At 35.9% G+C, this 25892-nt stretch overlaps 2 protein-coding genes across 7 annotated transcripts in view; one reads left to right on the forward strand and one right to left on the reverse strand.

Moving 5' to 3' along the window:
• Positions 1-13966, forward strand: part of LOC128859995 (plasma membrane ascorbate-dependent reductase CYBRD1) — a 49231-nt gene extending 35265 nt beyond the window's left edge. For all 5 annotated transcript variants that reach the window (XM_054097193.1, XM_054097195.1, XM_054097194.1 and 2 more), the window contains exons 2-4: positions 7431-7634; positions 12399-12762; positions 12865-13966. In XM_054097193.1, the coding sequence (XP_053953168.1) occupies positions 7436-7634; positions 12399-12762; positions 12865-13027 (726 nt within the window). In that variant the 5' untranslated portion in view covers positions 7431-7435 and the 3' untranslated portion in view covers positions 13028-13966. The remainder of the gene's footprint in view (positions 1-7430; positions 7635-12398; positions 12763-12864) is intronic.
• A 6540-nt stretch (positions 13967-20506) lies between these two features.
• The window catches only part of LOC128859997 (adenylyl cyclase X E-like), a 44511-nt gene continuing 39125 nt past the window's right edge, over positions 20507-25892 (reverse strand). For both annotated transcript variants that reach the window (XM_054097196.1, XM_054097197.1), the window contains exons 19-21: positions 21310-21472; positions 20987-21247; positions 20507-20924 (exon numbers count right to left, since the gene is read on the reverse strand). In XM_054097196.1, coding sequence (XP_053953171.1) covers positions 20644-20924; positions 20987-21247; positions 21310-21472 — 705 coding nt within the window. In that variant the 3' untranslated portion in view covers positions 20507-20643. The remainder of the gene's footprint in view (positions 20925-20986; positions 21248-21309; positions 21473-25892) is intronic.

Genomic DNA, 25892 nt, shown 5'->3' on the forward strand with positions numbered 1-25892 from the left:
AGCAATATAAATTTTATTGAAATTTACCAAACGGTCTTTAAGTTACAGTGATCACCAGTTCAAAAAACATAGTTTTGAGAAAAACGCATTTAAAGTTTTTGTTTGTTTTTGCCCGAGCGCCTTTTGTTAATTATTGAATAACTCGAAAAGTATTTATCGGATTCAGTTCAAATTTTCACACAATATTTTTAATATTTTATACTTGAAGAAAATGCAACAAAAAATCTATTTTCAATTCTGACTACACCTAACCCTTTATGAGGAGACACTTGACGGTGAGATAAAAGTGTAAGAGCTGCCCTTTGTAGAACAGCGTTATGTCGCACTACATAAATTAGAGGGAAAATAGCCACCCTTCACCGTTGTATGCGTAAACCTATATACTTACATACATACATATTTACATAGGAAATTTGGTTGCAGGTGGTATTATAAATTTGAGTTCAACGAGAAACATCTTTCAAAAAAGTCTAATTTCTGACTGATGGGCTACATAGCAAACTGGGAGTAAAGTAGTTGAAAAGCAGTAGGTTTGGCTGCAGTACCCTCCAACAAATTTAGCGACTAATCTCTAAAACGAGTATTCCGGAATAAGTCTCCGTGGGGTATAACTGGGTATTAATTCAACAATTTCGAATCATTTCTTGGATTCAAGATTGAGAATGAAACTTAAATAACCACTGCACCAACACTTGACGACAGCTTAACATTCAGAAGACTCCGGTTCGTGTTCACTCTCGGGCATGTGAATTTTTCAAATCAAAAATTACAGTAAATTACTTGTAGTAGTTGAATAAAAAAACTCAAATATTAAAATTTCAAAGCATCTATGTAGAACGGCAAAAAATTGTAAACAAGTTTGTTTTTGTCTGTGCTAAGATTTGTACTCTGGACCTGAAGTGTGATGCGTCAATGTTATAAATTTCTGGCTATTGCTTTGCCATACATGTTTATGTTTGTATATAAATTATGAATTTTGAGGCCGACTAGTTTCACTTTATACATACATATTTGGGAACAAAAGGGGACAATTATGCTAAGTTCCTAAGTTCCTACGGCACATAATTCGATCTCTCATTTGTAATTCGTTTTTTAATTCGTGTCACGTCGAGGTACTGCACACTTAAAACGAACATCTTCGTTTTCACCAATACACAAGTCCTTGGTTCAGCAATTCCTGCACCATTTCTAAAAGGATATGGGTATATTTCGACAGCTACACTGCTTGTCCCATACCCTATTAGTGCCTTTCGCCGGCCTTCTGCTATTTGTTGGCGCTATTTCTTATAGCTGTAATATGAAGGGAGTAAATTAATTAAATCTTCGCTATAAAATAAAATAAAATCTTAGTTTAAACTTACCCGTTTTCGCCATCATCTATATGCGTAGCAAATAATAGTAATAAAAAGCTAAGAACAAGAACAAGCAGGAGAGCTACTAAGTGCCTTTCGAATACGCCGTGGAAATAGTGTAGTTCGCGAATTACTTAGGTGTGAATTACGTGCCATGTGAACGAAACATTTTGTCCTCACAGCACATGTTTAATCAAACGGGAACTGTTAATTTCATATAAACAGAATAAAAGTGGCAGCAGTCGCATTTTTGGGAGGGTAGGTTTACTTACATACATAAACTATTTTTTCGCACGAATCGTGATACAAAAACAAAACGTAATAACTTTTTTTCTAATCAATGTATTTAACTTTTTGTTTTTTTATTGTATAGATAATTCAATTTTATTTTATGTAACTAATTAGTTTTGAAAATAATAGAACGTAAATGACCTCCATGCTCATTCACGCATATGCGACACCTGATGAGAAAATTGTTCATTGCGCACTGAAGGGTTGAAGTCGGGATCGCCTCAATTATTGTTGTGATGGACTGCTTCAATTCAGTCAAATTACTTGGTTTTGCTTTATACACCTCTTGTTTGAGATAACCCCATAAAAAAAAAATCTGGTGCAGTGAGGTCAGGTGACCTTGGGGGCCAGCGGAAAGTGGAATTTCTGGATATCAATTTATTTCTAAATTTTCGTTGAAGCTCCTCCATAACCGGTCTGGCTATATGTGCAGTTGCTCCATCTTGCTGGAACCAAATGCTGTTAAAAGGGATACGTCTTCGCCGCAGTTCTGGATAAAAAAACTCCTTCAACATGTTTAAATAACGGTCCCCATTTACAGTCGCTGTTACACCGTTTTCTTCGAAGAAGTATGGCCCGACAATGCACCTTGATGAAACTGCGCACCACACTGTGACTCGTTCTGGGTGCAATTCCATCTCATGGAGTATTTGCGGATTTGATTGACTCCATATACGGCAATTTTGCTTGTTTACATTGCCGTTTAGATCAAAATGGGCCTCATCAGACATAAACAAGCAATTTATGAAGTTGTTGTCTTCTTCGGCCATTTCAATAATTTTTTGGCAAAATTCCAGGTGAATAGGCAAATCCAGAGGGTTTAATTTGCTTGTGATTTGAACTTTGTACGGAAACAAGTTTAAATCATCATGAACTATCCACTGCAATGACCGTCTGCTAACTCCAATTTGCGCCGACAAGTTACGAGTCGAAACTCTTGGATTTGCCTGAATTGACGATGCTACAGCCGCGATTGTGGCTTCGACCCGAACATGGGGATCTCGATGGTACGGTCTGCGTGCGATGCTTCCAGATTCAGCAAACATGTTCCCCAGCCTCATAATGGTCCATCTGCTCGGGGGAGTGCCGCCAAACTCCCGCCTAAATTCCCTTTGGACGGAAATGATGGACTGCAAAGCATGGTACCGCTGCACTATCCAAATCCTCTTTTCGGTATCCCAAGCCTCCATTTTTTGTAAATCTAAATACTAATCTGCAAAATAAAAAAAAAAAAAGCCGATTTCTATCACACGAGCTTACTCATATTGAATGGAACCTTGGTTATTTTTACACTTTTAACGTTTTTAATATTTCTCGCAGTTGTAAGTGCAAAGTGATGTTCATAGAAGATTGAAGACTTATTAAATTTTCTTTTTCATTAGCGGGAAAGCAGTTGAGCGAACACTCTTGGTATAGATATGTGAATGTACCTGTTTTTGCAAAAAAATAAGTATACCGGTAATTTGTCTTCCTCAAGTATCCTCTGGAGAGCAACCAAACTCTAATTGTGTGAGCTAATTGTGGGAAGGCAAGTCCTTGGGGCTACTCTGAAGTGCTCGTTTTAATTGCTCATCCGTGCCTGCAAATGTTCATGTATAAGTATACATACATATGTGCACATACAGTGACACAGTAAAGTCTACATACCCCATTGAAAAGCGAGGTTTGGAGATTTCTGTGAACATTGTAGCATTAGAATATATTCCAAACAAATCCAATATAACAACAAGCAATAAATTTTAACAAAAAAATTTTAATCCAAAAATATTTATTAACAAAAACAAACAAAATTCATTTTCCAAACACAGAAAAGTCTGCATACGGCTTTGTAGTGGAGTACACAAAATGCAGTTCTGTACTCAAACAGTGCTACCAATCACTTCAGGCGTCTTTACTAGATACCGTTAGTTAGAAAGAAGTTTAGTTCTTCGATATTAATATTTTAGCTGTGTTAATTTAACCAAAATGGGTAAAGAAATCTGTGTTAAAGTACGTGAGCTAATTGTGAAATATTATAAGGAAAAAAAATCTTTAAGAGAGATTGGAGAACTGGTCGGACATCCAAAATCAAGCATTCAAACAATTATTCGGAAATATAATCACACTAATAGTGTAGAAAACAAACCAAGAAGTGGCCGCCCACCTAAACTGACTCCTCGTGCTAAGCGAAAAATATTGTTAGACGTGCAAGAAAATCCAAGAATAACAGCAATAGAAATTGCAAAAACCCTGAAAAATCAGGATATTGCTTCAGTGCATCCAGAAACGGTGAGACATTTATTGAGAAGCAATGCAATCCACAACCGTGTGCCTCGAAAGAAGCCATTCATCAGCAAAATAAATATAGAGAAACGAGTCGAATTTGCTAAGAAATATATTGATGCATACGAAGATTTTTGGGCTAATGTTTTATTTAGTGACGAAAGCAAGTTCAACTTGTTGGGCTATGATGGCAAACAAAAAGTATGGCGTCGAAATAATGAAGCATTATTGCCCAAAAACTTGCTTCCTACGGTGAAGCACGGTGGTGGCTCCATAATGGTTTGGGGCTGCATGTCAGCGGCTGGGGTGGGTAATTTAACAATTATTGATATTAATATGGATCGCATAGTATATTTGGACATTCTCAAAGATAATTTGAAGCAATCCGCGAGTAAACTGGGTCTTATGGCGGGTTGGTACTTTCAGCAAGATAACGACCCAAAACATACTGCTGGTGTTGTCTAAGAATGGCTACTATATAATGTGCCCCACCCCAGTCACCGGATTTGAACCCCATAGAGAATTTATGGGATGAATTGGATCGTCGCATTAGGAAAAGGACAATTAAAAAAAACAGGACCTCAAAAATACTTTACTTGAAGAGTGGAATTTAATTTCGAATAATTACACAAAAGTATTGGTAAATTCCATGCAAAATAGATTAAATGCTGTTCTAGAAAGTCGTGGCGGACCCACCAAGTATTAATTCGGTTGTCTTTTTATTTCCTTTTAAGTGAAACACATTCTTTTTACAAAGTATGCAGACTTTTCTGTGTTTGGAAAATGAATTTTGTTTGTTTTTGTTAATAAATATTTTTGGATTAAAATTTTTTTGTTAAAATTTATTGTTTGTTGTTAGATTGGATTTGTTTGGAATATATTCTAATGCTACAATGTTCACAGAAATCTCCAAACCTCGCTTTTCAATGGGGTATGAAGACTTTACTGTGCCACTGTACATATAGATTCATATTAACGGTAATGTTTCCAGATGTGAGATAGCACCAGGTATGAGGGAATATATCGAAAATTTTCATATTTTTGCGAAAAACGCCCATTTTTTAACTTTGTAAATATCTCGAAAATTTTATATACGTATATATGAGCGAAAAATAGTAAATGTAAGTGCTTTTTATTTAATATATTAGTGATTAAAGAATTTGTATCTTAATTCACAACCGTTATGTGTCTGTACCTCGAAAACTAATATACATGAAAAACTTACATAGAAATTGGATGGTCTGGTGCGTGGGTAATTATTAATTATTTGTAAACCTGCGATATTAAAAAGTCTAAAATCAATAGTTCGCAATTTTTAATTAATAATTTTAATTAGTGCACGTAAAATGACTTCTGTACAGTGAATATTTAATAAATATATAAGAAATAAAATAAAGCTTATAGTTTATAAAAAAGCAGTATTTTTAGAAACAGCCTTCAACTTTTTACCACAATTCTTAAAATGTTGATCAACATTACAAAATCAGATTTTCAAGGAAATTTTTGGGTAAGTCGTGTTGTAGCACATATTACGGTGCAAGTTTGAATTTTATGATAACTTCTAAATTGTTGAAATGAAATTGAAATTTGAAAAGTCGTATTAAAGATTTGGAAAGTGTTAGGATAGATAGTCAAGGAGGGAAGCAGAGAAGTAAAAGAAAGAAAAATATAGGATAGAATAGAGATCTGGCTAGACCTGTGAGAATTTTCCCGATTCTCTGGTATATCTGAAAATATCCTCCGGTTTGAGAGAACGAATTTTAATCATTCTCATGACATCGAAACCCACAGGGGAACTCACATCCTTGCTCTAGCAAATGCAGGAATTTTCACAGAGAAAATGCTTAGTACTATCCGCCTCCTCTAACCAAGTCAGACAAATCGGGTCCTCAATGACTCCAGTGGTGGTCATTTGTTGACCCCATGGGTTGTGTTCTGTAATAATACCGACCATCAACCTAACGTCTTTCCTTTCAAGTTTTAGTAGAAAGTTTGACAGTTTTCTGTTCGGACTTGTCACAAACACTTTGCATTTCTGCAGCGTTCTAGACCGCACCATCGCTCTTTATGTAAATTGCTTCATAATCGCTCAACTTCATGATTCCCGCAGCACTGATTCTGATTACTGGCTCTGGTCACAGTTGGCTAATCCATCGGCAATTTCATTCCCTTGAATACCGCAGTGTTCGTTCTGCCTTGCAACGAAATTAAGCTTCTTCTTATATTCTTGAACAATTTGTGAGGTTTGCTTTGCGTTCTCCAGAGCCTTTAGTGCAGCCGGACTAAAGACTTCAATCTGTTTCTCTTCTAAATTGTTAACATTGTTGATTTTTTTTTTAAATTTTATATTTACATAAATATATGATAAATTACAAAACAAGTAAACATTTCAAAAAGAAAGTGCACGATTTTCAGTGGCACTTACTGTAAATTAACATGACATTCCAAATTGTTGTTGCCAACATATCACTCCCTTCGTTTTAAAATTTAATGTGTTAACAAGTGGCAAGCAGGTGAAATTCGGAATATATTATCAGTTGCATTAGTAAATATAATAATTATGTTTTATGATATGTTTGCTCTGTCACTTAGTACCAAAACATTTATTGACTTATTGAAGGTATGTTGGCCTAGTTTTTGTTAGTGTGTTAATATTGACATTATTATTGGTTATGCTCCAGCGGAAGTCAACCAACAAACAATTTATGGATTCCATCTCGGAAATGGTCATCTTTGGGTGTATTCAGTGATCAGGTCCAATTTTGATACTTTTATAAGAATCAAAGCGCTCTTCAGAAAAGGCTGAAATTCGGAATATGTTATCAGTTGCATTAGTAAATATTATATAATAATTATGTTTTATGTTAATTGTAATTGTAACTGTTAGTACTATGTTGTCTGTAAGAAATTTTGTACTTATAGATATACTAAATGAATAAATAAATCCGCTAGACAATGCTTACCTTCACTTAATGGATAGAAGAGGATAGAAAATGCCACTAATTCGCCTGGTGCGAGTGCAACATTTTGAGAAAATAACACGTAACCTCGATGAATACGAGTATGCTTGAAAAATTTGACAGTTCTGGTACAGGGCAGAGTAAATGTAATGCTATCACGAGAAAAGCAAAAGCTGTGTAAACGATGTATGAGGCCGTATGGCTGCTGAAGGTGTCGGTGAAAAGTGATTTAACTCAAGGTGTGGTGCCATAAGTATAGCCGAATGTGCAAAGCTTGTACGCGGCATACCCAGACGATTGCTGCTGTTATCAAAGTAAAGGGTGGACCTTCTAAATATTAACATTTGCATCAATAATTCCTTTTATTTGTACTGATTTAATAGTAAAAAATCATTAATTCGCTTTTTAAAACGTAAAATTGAGTAATTAAGAGTGCCAATGGTGTATATGAAAGCTGTTAGTGAATTTACATAGATGTATTTTTTTTATGGATTAATCGTACATGTACACAGTTTTCTTGTATTCGAACTTCTGCTAATGATTATTAAATTTTCTTGCATTACAGGTAAAATGGATGAGGACGCCACTCTCACTAATTTCAAGGTGTTGTACATCTTGACGCAGCTATGTGGCGTAACGATGATTATTTTAGTTGGCTGTTGGGTTGGCATACATTTCGGCGGCGTTGGCGGCACCGCCAATCCCAAACTGGAATTCAACTGGCATCCGCTATTTATGACAATCGGCCTAATATTCTTATATGGCAATTGTAAGTAACGAACCAACCCAAAATTTATAATGCATATATAATTACAAGTGTACAAATGAAGATATAATATGAAGCATATTTGTTCAAACATATGTATGTATGCACATAGGCGAACATAAATGTACATGCTGACTGTTATACAAACATACAACCTACATACATACATATATACATGTATGGAAAAAGAGTCGTAAATACCTACAGCCATACATACAAATGTACACACATATCTAGTTGCATATGAATATGTATGACTGTATGTACAGCTTTTAACAACTAAATGACATCGATGGCATAATGGAATATGTAAAGACTTTTTTATTAATGTCTAAGTAATTGATAACGGTTATGATAGTAACCATAAAATTTAAATTATTTATTGTGAGTTTCGAAATTGATGTGAGTTATATAGTTTCGAAAATTTTCGGAAAAGTGAGATAAATAGAGAATCCAACCGAACATTTTCAAGGGCCTAAGTAATAAATGGGACTGGCTTTTTAATCTACGTATAGATTATTTTTATATATACATACATGCTTATCTTTCAATCACATTAAATTTCAGCCAACAACATATACAATGTCTGTAAAAATAACAAAAAAAAATTTTTTTTTACATGTGTAGATGTATTTACTAATTACTAAATACTCATAGTTGAATCATTTTATTTTGTACTGTAAAAACAGTAGTTTAGCGGCGTTGCCACCTTGCAAGCGGCACCGTCTAGAAAGGTGTCTAAAAAATCATTACTTAAGCTATCATAAAATTTGCGATTCACCGGAAATAACTGCTAAAAACCATGCAAATTGCATTGCCATGAGATATGCGTGAATTTTAGTGTGTACCTCACGGTAAAGTAGTACTCAGTTCTCGCTGTGAAAATGCCGCGCAATATGATATCAGCAACATTTTTTCACATCTATTTAAAATGCACATTTCAGTGAAAATTGGGCGAAAACTGACAATTCGTTTGCGAATGAAATGCCTGAGTTGGAATATTCCGAAGCTATGGCATTTTTAGGGGAAACGTCTATGCAAAGAGTGTTAGTAAATCTTCTTTACTTTTTTTGTAACAATAAAGAATATAGATACATATGTGTGTTAATTTGTTTAAAAACACTTTTCTTGCTAAAATTTGCCAATTGCTTCTGAGGCGATGCTCATAAATTTTGCATTTCTTCCCATTCTCATTAATGTTGCTAACAACATTTCACGGGAAGCCAAATGCATCTTGCTGGCGGAATTTCACGGCTCTGAAGTTAACATTAGCCTTTAATGAAAAATAATGATTTCCAATATTATTACAGCAAATTATATCGTTATCATCTATTTCTATCCCAAATCTGTTTTGAATGTTTTCTAAAGGAATAAAAAGTAAAAATGTTCGGGCAAAATTTAACTTTTTGCCCAAAGCGGAACCGATGTCAAAGAAAACTTTGTAAAAGTACCACACATGATATTAACCACTTAACCATACGCCCTCTTAAATCCAGTCACCGAACACCCACTCACCTAACACCCACTCTCGCTCTGCACCAGCCCGTTGAAACCGCATGCCTTCTGGGCCTACCGTTAGATGCGCTAGACGATGACGATCACTAAGACGCCGAACTGGCAGTCTTTGATGAACTGCTGCAACAACAACAACTGAACTTTTGTGGCTGAACATGGCCGAAACCGAATTTCGGTCGGCCTTTAGAATTAACGAATTGATTACTATTCGCAAGTTGTATAACTTTGATTCCGCCATTTTTCTCACGAAATTTAGAGCGTTATTTTGAACAAGGGATTTCTTACATATTTATTTCAAAGTATTTTGCATCGATTGCCACTATTTTTTCCACATTTCGGGTAGCGAGGGAATTCCCCAACGAAAGACGATCTTATGAGACAATTCGTTAATTTTTTCAAGTCAGTTGCAATAGAAATGTTAGATGGTGACAAACAATTTTAGAAGTGCCTAAGGCCAGAAACACAAATAGCAACCCTCTTACAAAACGATGTAGAAGAGCTTTCCGTATTTGCCTTTGTATCGACAAGCGAAGAACCAACTTTGCAGATCTCTCGGCTTCAACTCATACGGAACATACCCATTGAACCACTGCCATGACTTTGAGATATGAGGATTGTTGGGCCACTTCTAATGATTTTGCCAACTTTTTATTATTTGACGGTAGTTCTGTATGGATGTGAAACATGGAACTTAACAACAAGCATATCACAATCATTGCAATCCTTCCTAAACCGTTGCCTACGAAAGATAATGCGGATATTCTGGCCTGATATTATAAGCAACGATGACCTTTGGGCGGCTACCGGGCAAACACCACTTCACATAGAAATTATGCGTCACAAGTGGAAATAGATCGGACACACTTTGCGCAAACCACGGGATGACTTTGCAAGGACAGCGCTAGACTAGAATCCCCAAGGAATCCATAGGTGAGGGAGACCAGCCAACACATGGAGGCGACAAGAGCCCGCAGCAGAGGCGGACAGAGAAGGCCGTTCTTGGAGTCAAATAAAACATCTAGCTCTGAATTTTATTTGAGGCCCTATGTTTCATCTAGGAACTATGGGAAAAATATATATATAAAGGGTGGTTAAGTTTCAAGGGCCGGTATTGATTTTGAATAAAATACAATTTTTTTAGAAAATTATTGTTATTTCTCTTCATTATGATAATATTGGCTTAATAGCTCAATTAAGTATGGAACAAAATATAAGTCATATGGCTGCCAAGGCCTCGGCGGCACACCTCCATCCGATGGTCCAAATTTTCAATGACGCTGAGGCATAATTGAGGTTCTATGCCGTTAATGTGCCGAATCATCTCATCCTTTAGCTCTTGCATTGTTGCTGGCTTATCGACGTACACCTTTTCTTTCAAATAATCTCAAAGAAAGAAGTCCAACGGTGTCAAATCACATGATCTTGGCGGCCAATTGACATCGCCGCGACATGTGATTATTCGGCCATCAAATTTTTCGCGCAAACGAGCCATTGTTTCGTTAGCTGCGTGACAAGCGGCACCGTCCTGTTGAAACCACATATCGTCCACATGCATATCTTCCAATTCGGGCCATAAAAAGATCGTTAACATCCCACGAAAGCGAACACTGTGGAAAAAATACGGCCCAATGATGCCGCCGGCCCATAAACCGCACCATACAGTCACTTTTTGTGGCTGCATTGGTTTTTCGGCAATCACACTTTCACTTATCATTCGCCCAAATGCGGCAATTCATCTTATTGACGTATCCACTGAGGTGAAAATGTGCCTCATCACTGAAGATGATTTGCTTCGAAAATTGGTAGTTCACTGTTGGCATTTCCTGCCACCATTCTGACCATTGACGACGCTTGAAATGGTCAAGAGGCTCTAGTTCTTGAGTCAATTGCACCTTGTAAGCGTGTAAATGCAAGTCTTTATGCATAATGTTCATCAACGACGAGCGGGAAAGGTGCAATCGTTGGGCACGACGGCGAGTTGAGGTGGACGGCTCTTCAACCATACTATCGCGAACAGCGATTTTTCTGCAGTACGAGCTGTACGAGCATGCACTGGTGTTTTTACATCTCCTACGGACCCGGTTTGCTCACTATTTGCACAATTTTTCCGATTGTAAGCACATTTGGACGATTAAATTGACCGAAAAAATCCCGAAGTGCGCGATATGCACTTTGATTTGAACGCCCGTTTTCACAATAAGCCTGAATAACTTTAACGCGTTGCTCGATTGTGTATCTTTCCATGGTTATTGAGTTAGTCTGAAATTGAAAAATGTCAAATGAAATGCAGAAAAAAACTTGAAGTTTAACCACCCTTTATATTTATTATTTATTAACTAAGTTAATATATTATTAACTACATTCCCACCATAAGTATTTAAGACCTATCGATAAACCTCTGCCGTTCGAAAAAAGTAGAAAATAAAAACTTCCCCTAAGTTATAAATGTTTTTTTTCTGCGTTTGTCATCACGTTGTCAAGCATTTCGGGTTTTATAGCGTCGATTTCGGTTGTTTCGGTGTAAAGCGACCCAAGGTTGAAATTGTACTGAATTGACGTATCGAAAACATGTACATATGTTGAAGTCAATCGGTTGGTAAATGACAAAGTTATTCAGGGCTTACATACGGACATAAAAGATGGCGCCCCCTGTATTTACTTCGACCAGCGTTTACCACTACACCCATCTATCAAAAACAGCGGTAGCAAATACTACTGTGATCAATTGGAAAGATTATTTTGATTATTTCATATACTTATATACATATATTCTTTCAAATCTATTTCGTCTTCTTAATCGTAATATCCATCCAAATAATTCCTGAACTAGATTGGTCTTACCTCATTTCGACTATTGCAGAAGCTGCACGAAAGAATGGGAGGAAAAGTCTGTCTGGCATCAACTCTGTTACTGTCCCGCGTGGCATTCCACTATGTTTAGATACTTTGGCTCATTGTTCTTGAATGATACTGATATAAGGGCCATCCAGATCAATGGGTTTGCATTTAAAACAAAAGGGTTTAACGACCCTTTATAAAACGACCCCATATAAACTGCTGCTGTATTACAATGGATTGGCAACGGCCTAAGTGAGTTGGTATAGAGACCGACTGTCACTTCTACCTACCTATATCACCATTGTGTTTTTTTTGTTTAATATTTGATGGAATTATTTTACATACATACAAAAAAATTAGTTCACGTTTTTCTTTTAATCTAAATCACATTAATATTTGTTCAACGATTTGCAGCTATACTGGTATATCGTGGCTTCCGTAATGTCCGCAAGAAGACCCTCAAGCTATCACATGCTGGCATCCATTTGACAGCCTTTGTCCTGACTGTCATTGCTTTGATAACCGTCTTCGACTCGCACAACTTAGCCGATCCACCAATACCAAATATGTATTCGTTGCACTCTTGGCTCGGGCTTGGCGCCGTCATCGTATTCGGTTTGCAGTATGTAGCAGGATTTACAGCTTATCTCGCCCCAGGGTGGCGACAATCACTTAAGGTCGCCTACATGCCATTGCATATTTATTTTGGCCTATTTGGATTCGTTTTAGCCATCGCAAGTGCACTAATGGGTGTCACCGAAAAGGCTCTATTCGCTATGTGAGTAAATAATGTGAAAAAGTTAAAAAAAATAAATATTTTTAATAAACTGAAAATAAATATGTATATTCATATATTAACATGAAATTTTATATTTTTCAGTTCGGATTATTCATCGTTCTCAAATGCTGGAGTTATGGCCAACTGTATTGGTGTATTCTATGTGATTTTCGGTGCCTTGGTTGTGTACTTGGCCACTGAATCATCTTACAAACGCGAACCATTGCCTGAGGATGCTGTTCTATTGACGGGTGTAAATGAGTAAATGCTGACAAAACATGGGAAAGGGTGAAAAAGCGTGAAGATAGTCGAAAAATGAAAACCTTACGTTCGTTCTTACCGTTATATTTTTAACTTTCTACGCTATTTTGTTATGTGAGTAGCTAAGACTACGTTGCCAACTACAAATCTACTAAGGCAATGCAATTGCATACATTAATTGACTTTAAAAACATACATATACTTGTATTTATTTTCATATTGCATACTACATACATACATATATGTACTATATGAAGTAACTTGCGTACACAAACAAGCGCACATTCACAAAAAAATGCATATGGACATACATATAAAATGTATGGAAAATGTATGCATTTACGTTAGGTGCTTTATAAATTTGAAAATTTCGGTGCTTAACTTAAGTATTTTCTGTTTACTTATATGCTTTAAATATATACATACATAACATACATACATATATACACTTATATTTATATACACATTTACATACATCCACTACTATACTTATAACTGTTAACGACTTGGAGATGCCGAACATTGCACAATACCTGTGGTGCTTTTTAAGAGGTTTATAAACGCTTTATATAAAAACAAAAAAAAAATAAATAAATAAATTCACAGAAACAACGAGATAACCAATCAAGCATGCATTAAAAAAAATATTGAATTATATTATATTTGTTTAACTAATTAATTTTGTACGAAAAGATGTTCATTTTGGATCTACAAATATGTATTATTTTATTTAGTACGTGCATACTTGCTTATGTACACATAAAGATATAAAAATATAGAGTATGAATAAATATACATATAGTATATGTACATGCATATAAACAGGAAAAAAGACAAATATCCATAAGTGTTGTTGGATGTATTCATGAATTTATCGTAAGCATTCATATGTATGTACAATATATTCAAATTTATTGAATAAAGAAATATTTAAAGTTGATTTGAAATATCTGTTTCAGTTATAAATCACAATCCAATAGCTTAAACCTCTCCTGTTGGCTACCATTGCATTGTGGGGCCTTTATATAGAATGAGCATCTATTATTTATAGGTTATGAACCCTACAGTCAATCGGACTAGTTTTGAACTAGAGGGGGCCCTGTGGCAGAATTAGGATTTAAAAGCTAAATTTAAAAAAATGTTACTAATGATAAAAGATTATTTCAATAACTATAATAAGCGCAGATTTTTTTAATTTTTCTCTAAATATTGACCGTTACATTGCATACACTCTTGGAATCTGGTACTTCGTGCCACTCACTGGGGAAGTTTTTTTTTGTGTTTTTTTTTTTTAGTTCATAAATATTTACAAATGATTAACACGCAACTTAATTATGATAACATTACACAATTTTCACTCTACATGACAAAAAGCATTTCTATGGAGGTATGAGATCGCTAGGTTTAGTGCGTCTGAGCCTTCGTATTAATCCGTTGGTTTCAATTAAATTAAGTGCTTCTTCATTGATGTGGTTTAATAGTCTTTCTTTGTGGGCAACTGCAATCTTTGCGATTTCAGTGTTAACGGAGTTTATTTTAAGGTCGCGCTCAATGTCGGAACTTCTGCAGTACCATGGTGCTTTGACAATGCACCTAAGGACCTTATTTTGGAAGTGTTGGATTTCGTTTTTCGTACTTTGACTGGCGCATCCCATAGCTGCGCACCATAACTCCATACTGGCCTTAGTATCTGCTTGTGAAAACTACGTGTACAGATTTTGTTTGGTTAAGTTCAATTTTCCATGTATTAGTCCACTGGCAGATCTTATTTAACGCGGTTTGTAATGTGGCTGTCGATTCGTTTTCAGTTTTACCAACTGCAATCAAGGTGGTGTCATCTGCAAACGTTGCTGTGACGTAATTAGGATCAGACGGTAGGTCATGTGTAAATATAAGGTACAGCAGAGGCCCAAGAACGTTGTTTTGAGGTACTCCTGCATTTATTTGTCGAAGACTTGAATAAACATCATCTTGCTTGACTCGAAAATAGCGCTCTGATAAGTACGACTCCAAGATTTCGTAGTATTGCTTAGGAAGTATTAATTTTAGTTTAAAAAGCAAACCTGTGTGACAAACTTTATCGAATGCCTTTGCCACATCGAGGAATACGCCAGAACATACTTTTTTATTTTCGAGTGCGTTTTCTATTTCGTGCGTGATCCTGTGTACCTGGTCGATTGTAGAATGTTTAGTTCGAAAACCAAACTGATGTGTTGGAATTATTTTTTTTCGTTCTATTATTTTATTGAGTCTTTTAATCAACAGCTTTTCAAACAGCTTTGAGATCCCTGGTAGGAGTGATATAGGTATATACGATGAAACTTCGTGTCCAGGTTTGCCTGGTTTTTGGAGCATAATAACCTCCGCAGTTTTCCATAGAATAGGAACGTAATGAAACTTAAAAGATGCATTCATTATGCTAGTGAGAATTTGGATGCTTTTAGGGGGAAGCTGCTTGAGTATTTCTGCAGTGATTAGGAGGGGATTTTTTATTTTTTAGCATTTTATTTTCTCTTTTTAGTTCGGCGCTCGTGACTCGTGGAATTTCTTCAAACTCTTGGAGCACGGATGTAGACAGGCTTTCGGATGTTGCCTCATGAGGTGTAAAAATATCAGCTAGATAATCTGCATATAGTTCTGCTTTCTGGGAATTGTTATTAGCCCATTTTCCTTCTTTCACTCACTGGGGAAGTGATGTTGGGATTCCATTAACCTCGCGATCGATACTTTCTTTTAGTGCTGAAATGGGCACTGGGCTTATCAGTTTGTTAGGGGAAAAACCACGCCATGGACTCTCTTGGCCGTGTGTCGCGTGGAGCCATCTTGCTGAAACCATGTCTATGTGCTGAATGAAGGCTGTTCTCGTATTATTGGCAGAAAATAATCGTTCAGCTTGCGTCGATAAGCGACACGGCCCACAGAAATCACTTGCACTCGACGATTTTCGTAAAAATATGGTTCAATTAATGCACTGCTTGACAATGCACATCAAACCGTCATTTAGCACTGTGAAGTGCTGGTTAATATTTTAATAGTAGGTTCTGCCGTTTAAGTGACCAATAACGTCAGTTTTGCTTATTTACACTTCTATTTAAATGAAAATGGGCTTCATTACTACAAAAGATAGTCTCCAAGAAATGTTTACGCAAATTGTAATCGTTAGCTTTAAGCGCACGCACGATTTAAATTTTTAGGGTGCAAAGTCTAAGATCCTTCCTCAATATTTCCTACGCAATAGTGTTGGAAGTCCCAGGGGAGAGGATTATCGTGTAAACTTTTAGGGACGAATTCAATATTTTCATTTGCACTCAATGCCTGGCTGGGCCCCGGCCCTGGGCTAACTTATTGCCTAGAGCCTTTGCTCCCATGGACAAATCAAATCTTAACTTGGCCTATCTAGTTTGTCTTCTAAATTAATGCTCACAACTGCTATTTTTAACATGGCAAGAAACTACGGCATGCCAATTATCAGCCTCCACTGACTGAAAAAAGGAAAACCCACTACAACCAACACTTTCGGGGAATATCAAAATGGTAAAAAGGATAAAAAATGATATTCAATTTGGGAGAATTTTCTGGTATTAATACATATTTTATCTACTTAAAGAGATTATATTCGTATGCTTAGCTATCCGTAACTAATTGAATTAGCTAAAAACTTGGCATCTTCCTAGACTTCATCGGAGCAGTCTTCAGCGTTGTAATCATTTTTCGTAAAATATTGCAGCGATTTGGCGGACGTTTTCTGGACTTGTTTTCAAATTTTCTGTACTCAAATACATACAGTCACTCACACCTTATTTGACACAGGCACGATTTTTTTTTGGAAAGGGTTCTACATATATTTCGCAATATTTTGCGAAAATGGAAAAACAGAGTATGAAAACATCAAATAGTGAATGAATGAATGTAAGGATGTATTTCCGAATAAGCTGACGTCATTATATTTTAATTCATATCTCTAAAACTGTTTTTTAGCACGCACCTCCATATATGTACATGCTCTTGGGTAACTGTTAGTCCCCTCATCGAGAAAGGATTCATACAAATGAATATTTCCATATCGCTGTTTCAATCTCGTTTTTCATTAAATTCTTATTGACAAGTCTTGTTCCATTGTACAGTTTTGGCTGCTTCACGTTGTGCAACATGATTATCACCGAGCCGAGGAATTCAGTTGAATAGCTGGCGACTTCAATTGATTTAATTGTTATATACAAATCATCAACATCCTTATTCTTTGCTGCCAATAGCTCGTTCGCTCAAATAAATAAGGGTTCGGTATTTCGCACCGATATTTAGGAACACTTACTTTACTAATTCTTCTTTTATATCGCGAATTCATACAAATCAGGTGGAAACGAACAAAAATCAACCTGAATTTTGAAAATATGTAATAATTGTTTGTCATTTTGTCAGCTCCACAAAATCGACGACTTCAAGCAAGTATTTACTTCCACAAAAATAAATTTCATCACCAGCTGTTGATCTTGGAATTACTAGCAGCATTTGTCAAAAATCGTTGGCCAGCAGTATAATCGTACCTCGACGATCCCAGCCAGTTCTACGTTATCGGAACGAGTATGATTTATATCTGGCCAAGAACTGACACTCCAGCAGCACCGTACACGCATGAGAAATTTTTCTGCTCCTACAACAAAAATAACATAATCATACCTCCAATGAGGTTCTGAATATTGCGTAAATTTTTCAACCATCGGCCGAGTTTTTCTAATACTCGTCTGTGTGGCCGAATTTGATGCATCGCAGCCGAAAGCAATTTTTGTAACAGTAAAAATTGACTTCAAATAAGAATTTTAGCAATAATTTGACTCCAGACCCTTCTGCTGGGTAAATATTTTGCAAAAGTTGAAGTCTCGAATATGAACCAATTCGAACCATAACGGAGCACCGCTAAACTATTGGCTGTAATATCAATCTTACGTATATTACCAGAGCCCGAAATAAAACTCAATAAAATAGAGAAAATTTTAAAATTTATTGCAGAAATTGGACCCAGAGAAATGCTCTGAATCCATGAAGGGGCACAATAAACCCTTCAGGCAGCAGGGTTAAACTCCGTTTATAATATATTAATAATAACATTATTACTAAAAATGCCAAACTGGAATATCTGGTTAGGGTTACTGAGACATCCGCTGATATTGAATTGCAAGCTTTTTTGGCCATGACCACTAATATAAATAGTTTGTCACGTACAAAAATAAGTATTCGACCACGTTACCCTTAACGAGGGGGTGTGACAGCAGTTCAGCTCAAAGCTAGTAACACTCAGCGATTATGAATCCAGTAACGAATATATTTTCTCCATCTCACTGGTAGCGCTTCGTTTAGTTGTACAGATAGTACAGCGAACCACGTGATTTGCTGGCAAAACCTTCGGACTTCTGGTTTAAGTGTTTCAAGTCCATAATTCATGTATTACATAAATTAGACATTCTAAAATAGCAAAGAATAGAAGAAATAACTTCAGTAGCCACAAAATGGCTAGTAGACTCAAATTGGCATACTAATACTGTCCGAAGGTTATCCAAATTCCCTAAAACCCTCGAAATCTTTGAAGGCGGTTTGGAAATCGATGTTGCTAATTTTAAAGCATGCGCTGTGCAAACCAAAAAGATTTATCTAAAAAATTATCCCTCGTATTACGTGTAGGATTTGCTCGCTTGTGTAAATAGTACAGGTCATCCCCGTATAAAACGGGTGCCATTTCTAAAAATCGCCGTGTTATACGAAACAAAGGATTAGGCAAAGAGGGTTAGGTTTTAAAATTAAAAAAAAGCATGCTAGTACATTAGGTATGGGAATAAGTTTCCGTCCTCTCTTAGTCAAAGTTACGATTTTAAACAATTGAATAATACATGATATTATGTGAAGTAAGTGTCATTGGAGGCTACAACTTTGTTCCATCTTTCAGGCAGCATACGGATTCCTCTGACGAAAAGTTCGAGTTCTTTTGACTTGATCCATTCATTGAGCCAGTTTGGGATGCTCTCGTGTCACCGAGAGGGGCATTCGCTGGTTGACGTTCGAAAAGGGTAGTCGTCGGTTCGTTGAAGGTGCGAGTGGATGTTCCTGACATCTGTGTATTTCTTTTAATTAATTATAATTTATAAGTTTTTTTAAATATAAATTTTAACCAGAATAAATATAAATTGGCTATTCTTGACACTCGTAAGAAGTGAACAACTCTCCAATAAGGGCTGACTGCATTGATCGGAACAAATGGTAATTCGAGAGTGCAATGTTTGGAGAATACGGCAGGTGGGGCAAGATTTCCCAATTCAGTCCCTATAAATATTTCTGGACCAATTTAGCAATTCCACATTTGTGGAACAACATCAAGACGCACACCACGAATAGGAGGAGGAGCTCGGCCAAACACCTAAAAAGGGTGTACGCGCCAATTATATGTATATAGTATATATACCTATGTATGTAATTTAGCAACGAGTGGCCTGACGTTACCATGCAGCAAAATCAGTTTGTCATGTCTACCGTCCCAAGCCACAAGCCGGGAACAGCAGCAACACCAGAAATCGTACAAAAACTACATGATATCGTATTGGAAAATCGTCGAGTGACTGAAAGATATTTAGTAGAAGCCCTAGGCATCTCAATGCGCAGTGTAAGCGATATTTTGACTGAAGTTTCAGCAAACTGTGTGCACAATGGGTGCGGTAATCGCTAACAGTGGAACAAAAACGCATTTGAATGCGACTTTTTCAGCAACATTTAGAGCATTTTAGAAAGGTTAGAGTGGAGTTTTTGCGTCGATTCACCACTATGAATGAGATCTCGGTCTAGCAGCATGATCTTCTTTATCATCAAAACAAGAAGATAAAGGGTGGTGTGAAATTCCGAAATGAGTTTGAGTCCAGAAGTCAGAGTTAGCATCAGTTTTTTGGGATGGGAAGGAATTTTGTTAGTGGAACTGGTGAAACAATAAATTCTGAATATTATTGTAACCTTGTAGACCAACTGAAAAAAAATTCGTAAGAAAAGACCCAGTTTGCGAAAGAAAAAAATATTTTTCCAGAGGACAAGCATTTTGTCACATTGCATTTTGACAATGGCTAAAATCCATGAATTCAAGTTCGAATCGTTGGAGCATCTACCGTATTCACCAGATTTAGCCCCAAGCGACTTCCATCTGTTTCCAGACCTAAACAAATTCATTAGTGGAAAGCTTTTTTCATCAAATGTTGAGGCCATAACTGCTGTTGAAGCGTATTTTGCAGCCCTTCTAGATTCTAACTTCTCACAAGTGTATTGATGCTTAGGGAGACTATACTGAATAATATGTAAAGCTCATTTCAAGCCATAAAATTGTGTTTTTCTTATCGAACCGCAAAACTTATTAAACAACCTGGTAAGTACTGTTAGAATTGATGGCGATGCATTGCGGAGATAATTTTTATATCGCCAGCATGACCACTACGAAAGTAAACAACGAAAATGATGAATTTAAATTTGTAATGAGTTCACCGTTAGAATTTTATTGACAGATAATATTGAATAAATTGAATAAATAGGTGGAGCGCAGAATTATGATACCTAGTGTATATGCAAGTTGATTGCGCACTGCTAATAAACAATTTATTTTATATTTTCATCAATGCGTACGAAATTTAAAGACTCGTCAACATTAACAAAATACGTAGGAATGTGACCACGCCCTTTTACAAATGTATAACCTCGATAAGTACACTTCACATTGTAAGATTTTAATATTTTTGCAGTATTCTCAGTGACTTGTATGACACCTGCTTTACCCGTGGAATCCATACGCGAAGCCATATTCACGGCATTTCCCCAGATGTCATAATGGGGCTTATAGGAGCCCACGACACCCGCCATCACAGGACCATTTGAGATACCTTTGGTAAAGAGCAAACAAATAATTAGCAACGAAGCTATTTGCTGATATATTCATAATTACCAATACGCAAGGCACCTGTGTCCGCATCATTATTTTCGCATTGCAAGTTCTCGATGTTGAAAGACCGCATTGTTCGCATCAGTTCCAAGGCGAATTCTAGCATGACAAATACTACATCATTATACTCCTCCGATTTAGAATTGTTCTTATTGTGACCCTCGTACTCTTGCAGTCGTGTGTATTGTAAATCGCATTGGCTACTTGTTGTAGGCAATCCTTCCTCGCCTTGTGGCTCTTCCTCAATATCAAGCTGTCTGCTACCTACATTGAAATAGTTATTTAATAAAATACTTTTATTGAAATACCTCGATGGAATTTCTTACAATAGTGACTTCTCCGTCCATTGGGCAGCAGCGAGGAGCTGCGGTAAGCTGTTTGAGTTTTGCGGTGCTCTGACCGCTTTGGATCCAGACCACAAGCCGCCATATATGTCCAACCGGCTACTTTAATTTTTTCTATCTTTCTCGCGCCTCTATAAGTGCTCAACTGCAAAGAAAGCATGCGGAGTGGTGAGTATACTTAATTGGTATATACTATAGATATGTATGTAGATAATAAATAATAAAATGATAAAATAAATAATAACTTTTCCAGCTTTTAACCGATTTTTGAAAATAAGCATTCGTTTTACTTTTACTAAAAGTGTTTGTTTTTATAAAATCAGGGCTAGTATAGCTTCTTTATAAAATAGTGTATTGAGAAAAGGAGAAATAAATTAATTGCAAGGAAAAACACGCATATTTGTGTTTTAAGTTTTCTTAAGGGGACAGATACCTGTTCAATTTCGAAAAAAAAATTGTTTCATAAAATGTTGATATAATCTTTTAGAAATATGCCAAAAAATATTTAGAACGTAAATTTAAGTATATCGTATATTATAGATCGTCAACCGTGACGACTCTATTCTTCGCGTTCGAGCGCTGGGAGAGGTATAGTTACGTTGCCGACTTTAGACGCGTTTTTCTCAAAACTATATTTTTCGAATTGGCGTTCACGATAACTCGAAAAGTTATTAATCGATCTCCCTGAAATTTTGAACACATATTTTTTTATGACATTACTTTCTATGTGTATTTGAAGTTTTTGAAAATTTTGCGAAGAATAATTTTTTCGAAGCAAAAATAGTAAAAAATTCGCTCCAAAATTCATTTTTTTAAACATTTTATTCCGTGAATTTTTTCCCCCATTTTTGTTTAATTCATATAAAAATTATGACATTAATAAACAAAAAAAATTTTTGGTTTTTTGTATTCAGGCCACTGACCCCGATGCTATCATACAATGCCCGCCGATTGAGAAGCTCCGCTGCCACCTTCCTGGAAGAATTGAGTGTACATCCGCGATTTTAAATGATTAAAATAAAAAAAATTTATATTATTTTAATGTATAAATAAACTGTATGCCAATTTTCAAAAAAACATATTGACTTCTTCATTTTAAATAATTTTAATGAGAATCAGGGAAATTATGGCCGTTTACAGGTATCTGTCCCCTTAATATACATACATATACACCGTTATTCTTTCTAAGCCATGTAAGGAATTTAAGATCGATTGATAATCAAAAATATAAGTTATAGGCCTATAAGTGGGCTTATTATAAAGGTTTATTCTATAGACGCCAATAATCATGTAACTATCAACCATACGAGTATTGCTACTCTCCGCATTATCACTAAACAAATAAGCGAATTACAAGAATCTGTGTCTTATTTTCATTGACTATGAGAAAGCATTTGATCGACTAAAATAAAGTAATATATGGTGTGCCCCACTACGGAAAGGAGTCAATTAGAAGTTTCTCGGTTTAATCATCTTATCTGAACCCATACAAACTGAAGCCGGCGTGAGGCAGTGCTGCATTTTGTCACGCTTTTTTTCCTCGTCGTCATTGATGAAATTCTAGCCAGTTCAATTGAAAATATAGAAAGAAGGGGATTGTTGTGGCACCCTATTTCAGTGGAACATCTTGAAGTTTTAGATTTTACCGATTTTACCGGCTGCTTTTTCAGTGCAGATCAGATATGTAAAGCAAACTGAACGCCCCTGTAAAGCTTCAACACTGCTGAACTCAAAGTCAATGTAAATAAAACGAAATATTTGACGATAAAAGCGAGTGACACGTCCTTCAATATTGGAGAAAAAGGGACAAAGTCAGAGGCTTTCAATATCTTGAAAGGCAATTCACGGCAGATAAGCGATGCAAAAGTGATGTTTTCATAAGGCTGCAGAAAGCAAGAAACGCATTTGCTAGTCTCCGACCAGGGTGGCAGTCCAAATAAACCAGCGCGCACACCAAACTTGGAATCTTTAATTCAAATGTTAAGTCAGCCCTTCTCTATTCTTGTGTCTATCAGAAGAAACCGTTCAAAAGCTGGAAGTGTTTGTAAACCGCAGTCTGCTCATTTGGTGACCATACAGTTGGATATCGAACACGGACTTACTCGTACACTCAAAAATCACAGTCTTACACTAGAATCAGCGGAACCTAGGCAGTCCTAGGGACCCATGGCGCCGTTCCAGCGAAAGTGAAATAAAAGCTGTGAACAAAAAACTGACATGGCAGCAAGTAAAAGCAAAAGTAGGAAACAGAACGAAGTGAAAAAGTTTTGCTTCGACTCTATGCATTTGAAGCAATAAACATATCGCTTATTTACTTCAATAGTGTCATAACTCAAAAAACAAAATTATTCAGGAGAGCAATTTATAGATTTCAGCTTTCTTTTGTGGGTTAAATAAAAGGTAAAGTCGCAGATTTTCTATGCAAACTAGTGATATGTCATATGTAGTATACATTATAGAAGAAAATTCGACCGAAATGAGCGATTTCCTACTTTTTCTTGAACAAAAACTTTTCTGCTTTGAATTATGTCATTATTTCTGAAAATATATAGAAATTTCTCCGTCGTAAAGTAAATGTGTCATTATTGTTGAGAAATAAAATACAATATTTTTACATTTAGACATTTTATTTTCGAAGTTTTTTAACTAAAACATAAATTAAATAGAAAAATTCATAGCATTAAAACATATTTTTATATGAACTTCATTTTCAGTTTTTAAAAATGGTACTAATAATAAGTACAGGAAAATACAGGGAAAATTTAATCACAAATTGCTATAAAATTCTTGATAAAAACGTGGAATCAAGTTCTTTTTAATTAATTCGTTGATATCTTCTCTTTTATTATTCGGAATTCTGATTTTGGAGTGGTAGGCTTTTTGTAAAGCAATCGATGTGCTATGTTTCTTCTTCGATTTGATTATAGTGACTTCTCTGAACTTCTCCTCAGCGTATAATGTTTTGAAAAGCACAGAGTTGGGTGAACCTTCAAGATTTTCACTTCAGAGAGTTTAATTTCTCCCATATTCAATGGACCCATGTCATTAGAGAGTAATTTGATGTCAAAGAAGTCTCCATAAGACATTTCTTGCACTAAGAATGGGTGGCCTGTTTTCTTTGCTGATCGAATTATAGTAATGAATGAGTCAGTGGTGTATACTGGACCACTTTTAAGGATTCGTTTAGTTGCTCTCTCAATAAGGGAATGTGCTGAGTCACCTTCGTTTTGGGTATGACCTTTGATGATGTACTTGTGGGTGATGGGCTCTATACCCAAGTAGCGAACGGCATATAAATACAAGACAACCATGAACTTGTTTTTCTGTTGTCCAGCACAATTATCGGAATAAAATATTATTTCATCTTCATCAGTCTTTGCCAAACTTTTAATGTATTCAAAAACGCATGTTCCCTATTCGTTATTTACATTTATACCGGCAGCTCTCACCACAAGGAGGTTTAATTCCTCTTTTGTTTCGAATGATTTTTTTTAAGCTTACATAGTATTCACCACTATTTCTCTTGTTTTTGACAATGTTTTTCTTCCAATTTTCCGGCTGCTTCCTCTTTTTTTCCCCTTTCATCGCCGGACTAGCCAAAATGATGGGAGAATTGTTTTTGTTTGAAGTTGATGTGCTTGGCTGTAGATCAAAAGAGTTTTGTTTAGCTACTGGCGTGCATAATTCTAGATCTGGAGAATCTTCCTCGAAACAGTTATCATAAATTTGGCTGTTTACCGCGGTCGGATATGGCGGGTTATCTTCATCATTGCTGTAGTCAGTATCTCTGGAATCGTTAGCGGAACCTGGAAATTATGTCACGTCAGCTAAGGAATTGTCACTATCTTCTGACAACGATGATGAAGAAAATGCGCAATTATTTTTGGATAACGACATTTCCAAGTAAGCTAAAAAAAGTCGAAATTCGTCATTTATTATCAGCAAGAGCGTATCATTTTGCGTTATTAGAAGGTGTTTTACATTATAGCGGGTACAATTTTCGTAAATAATGACATATTTTTTATTAAAACAAAATCGCATTTTCTACAGAGCCCATTTTTTGACGAAAAAAACATCACAAAACAAAATATCTAATTACGCAATTAATTTGTTTTCAACAACAACGTCACATATTGTATTGCGCAAATTATGAGGAACTAACATTTTTCAGCAGTACAGTCACAACGCGAAATAATATAGTTTACATGAGAATTAGCATAAATCGCTGTAATTCAAAATATATCGTTTTTTTGGAAAAACTAATCAATTTTACACGACGACGACTGAAGTTAAACTGAAATGTGTCGATGCCGTTGTAAAAAAATAACGCGTCACAACAAGTGGAATAACGGCACATTTTCATCTCACGCGCTGAATTTTCTACTAATCACAAAGACTTTTTTATACAATATTAACCATGATATTGAGCACATTTTTTCGTATTTAACTAAAAAATCTTGTTTTTTGAGTTATGACACTGTTGAAGTAAATGAGCGATATGGTAACGTTTAGGCCAGTCATTAAAGCACCTTTTAAACACGTTTGAAGTGTTTTTCTTCAGCTCC

The sequence above is a fragment of the Anastrepha ludens genome, chromosome 4 (genome assembly GCF_028408465.1).
Source record: "Anastrepha ludens isolate Willacy chromosome 4, idAnaLude1.1, whole genome shotgun sequence".
In the NCBI taxonomy this organism is placed as follows: Eukaryota; Metazoa; Arthropoda; class Insecta; order Diptera; family Tephritidae; genus Anastrepha; species Anastrepha ludens.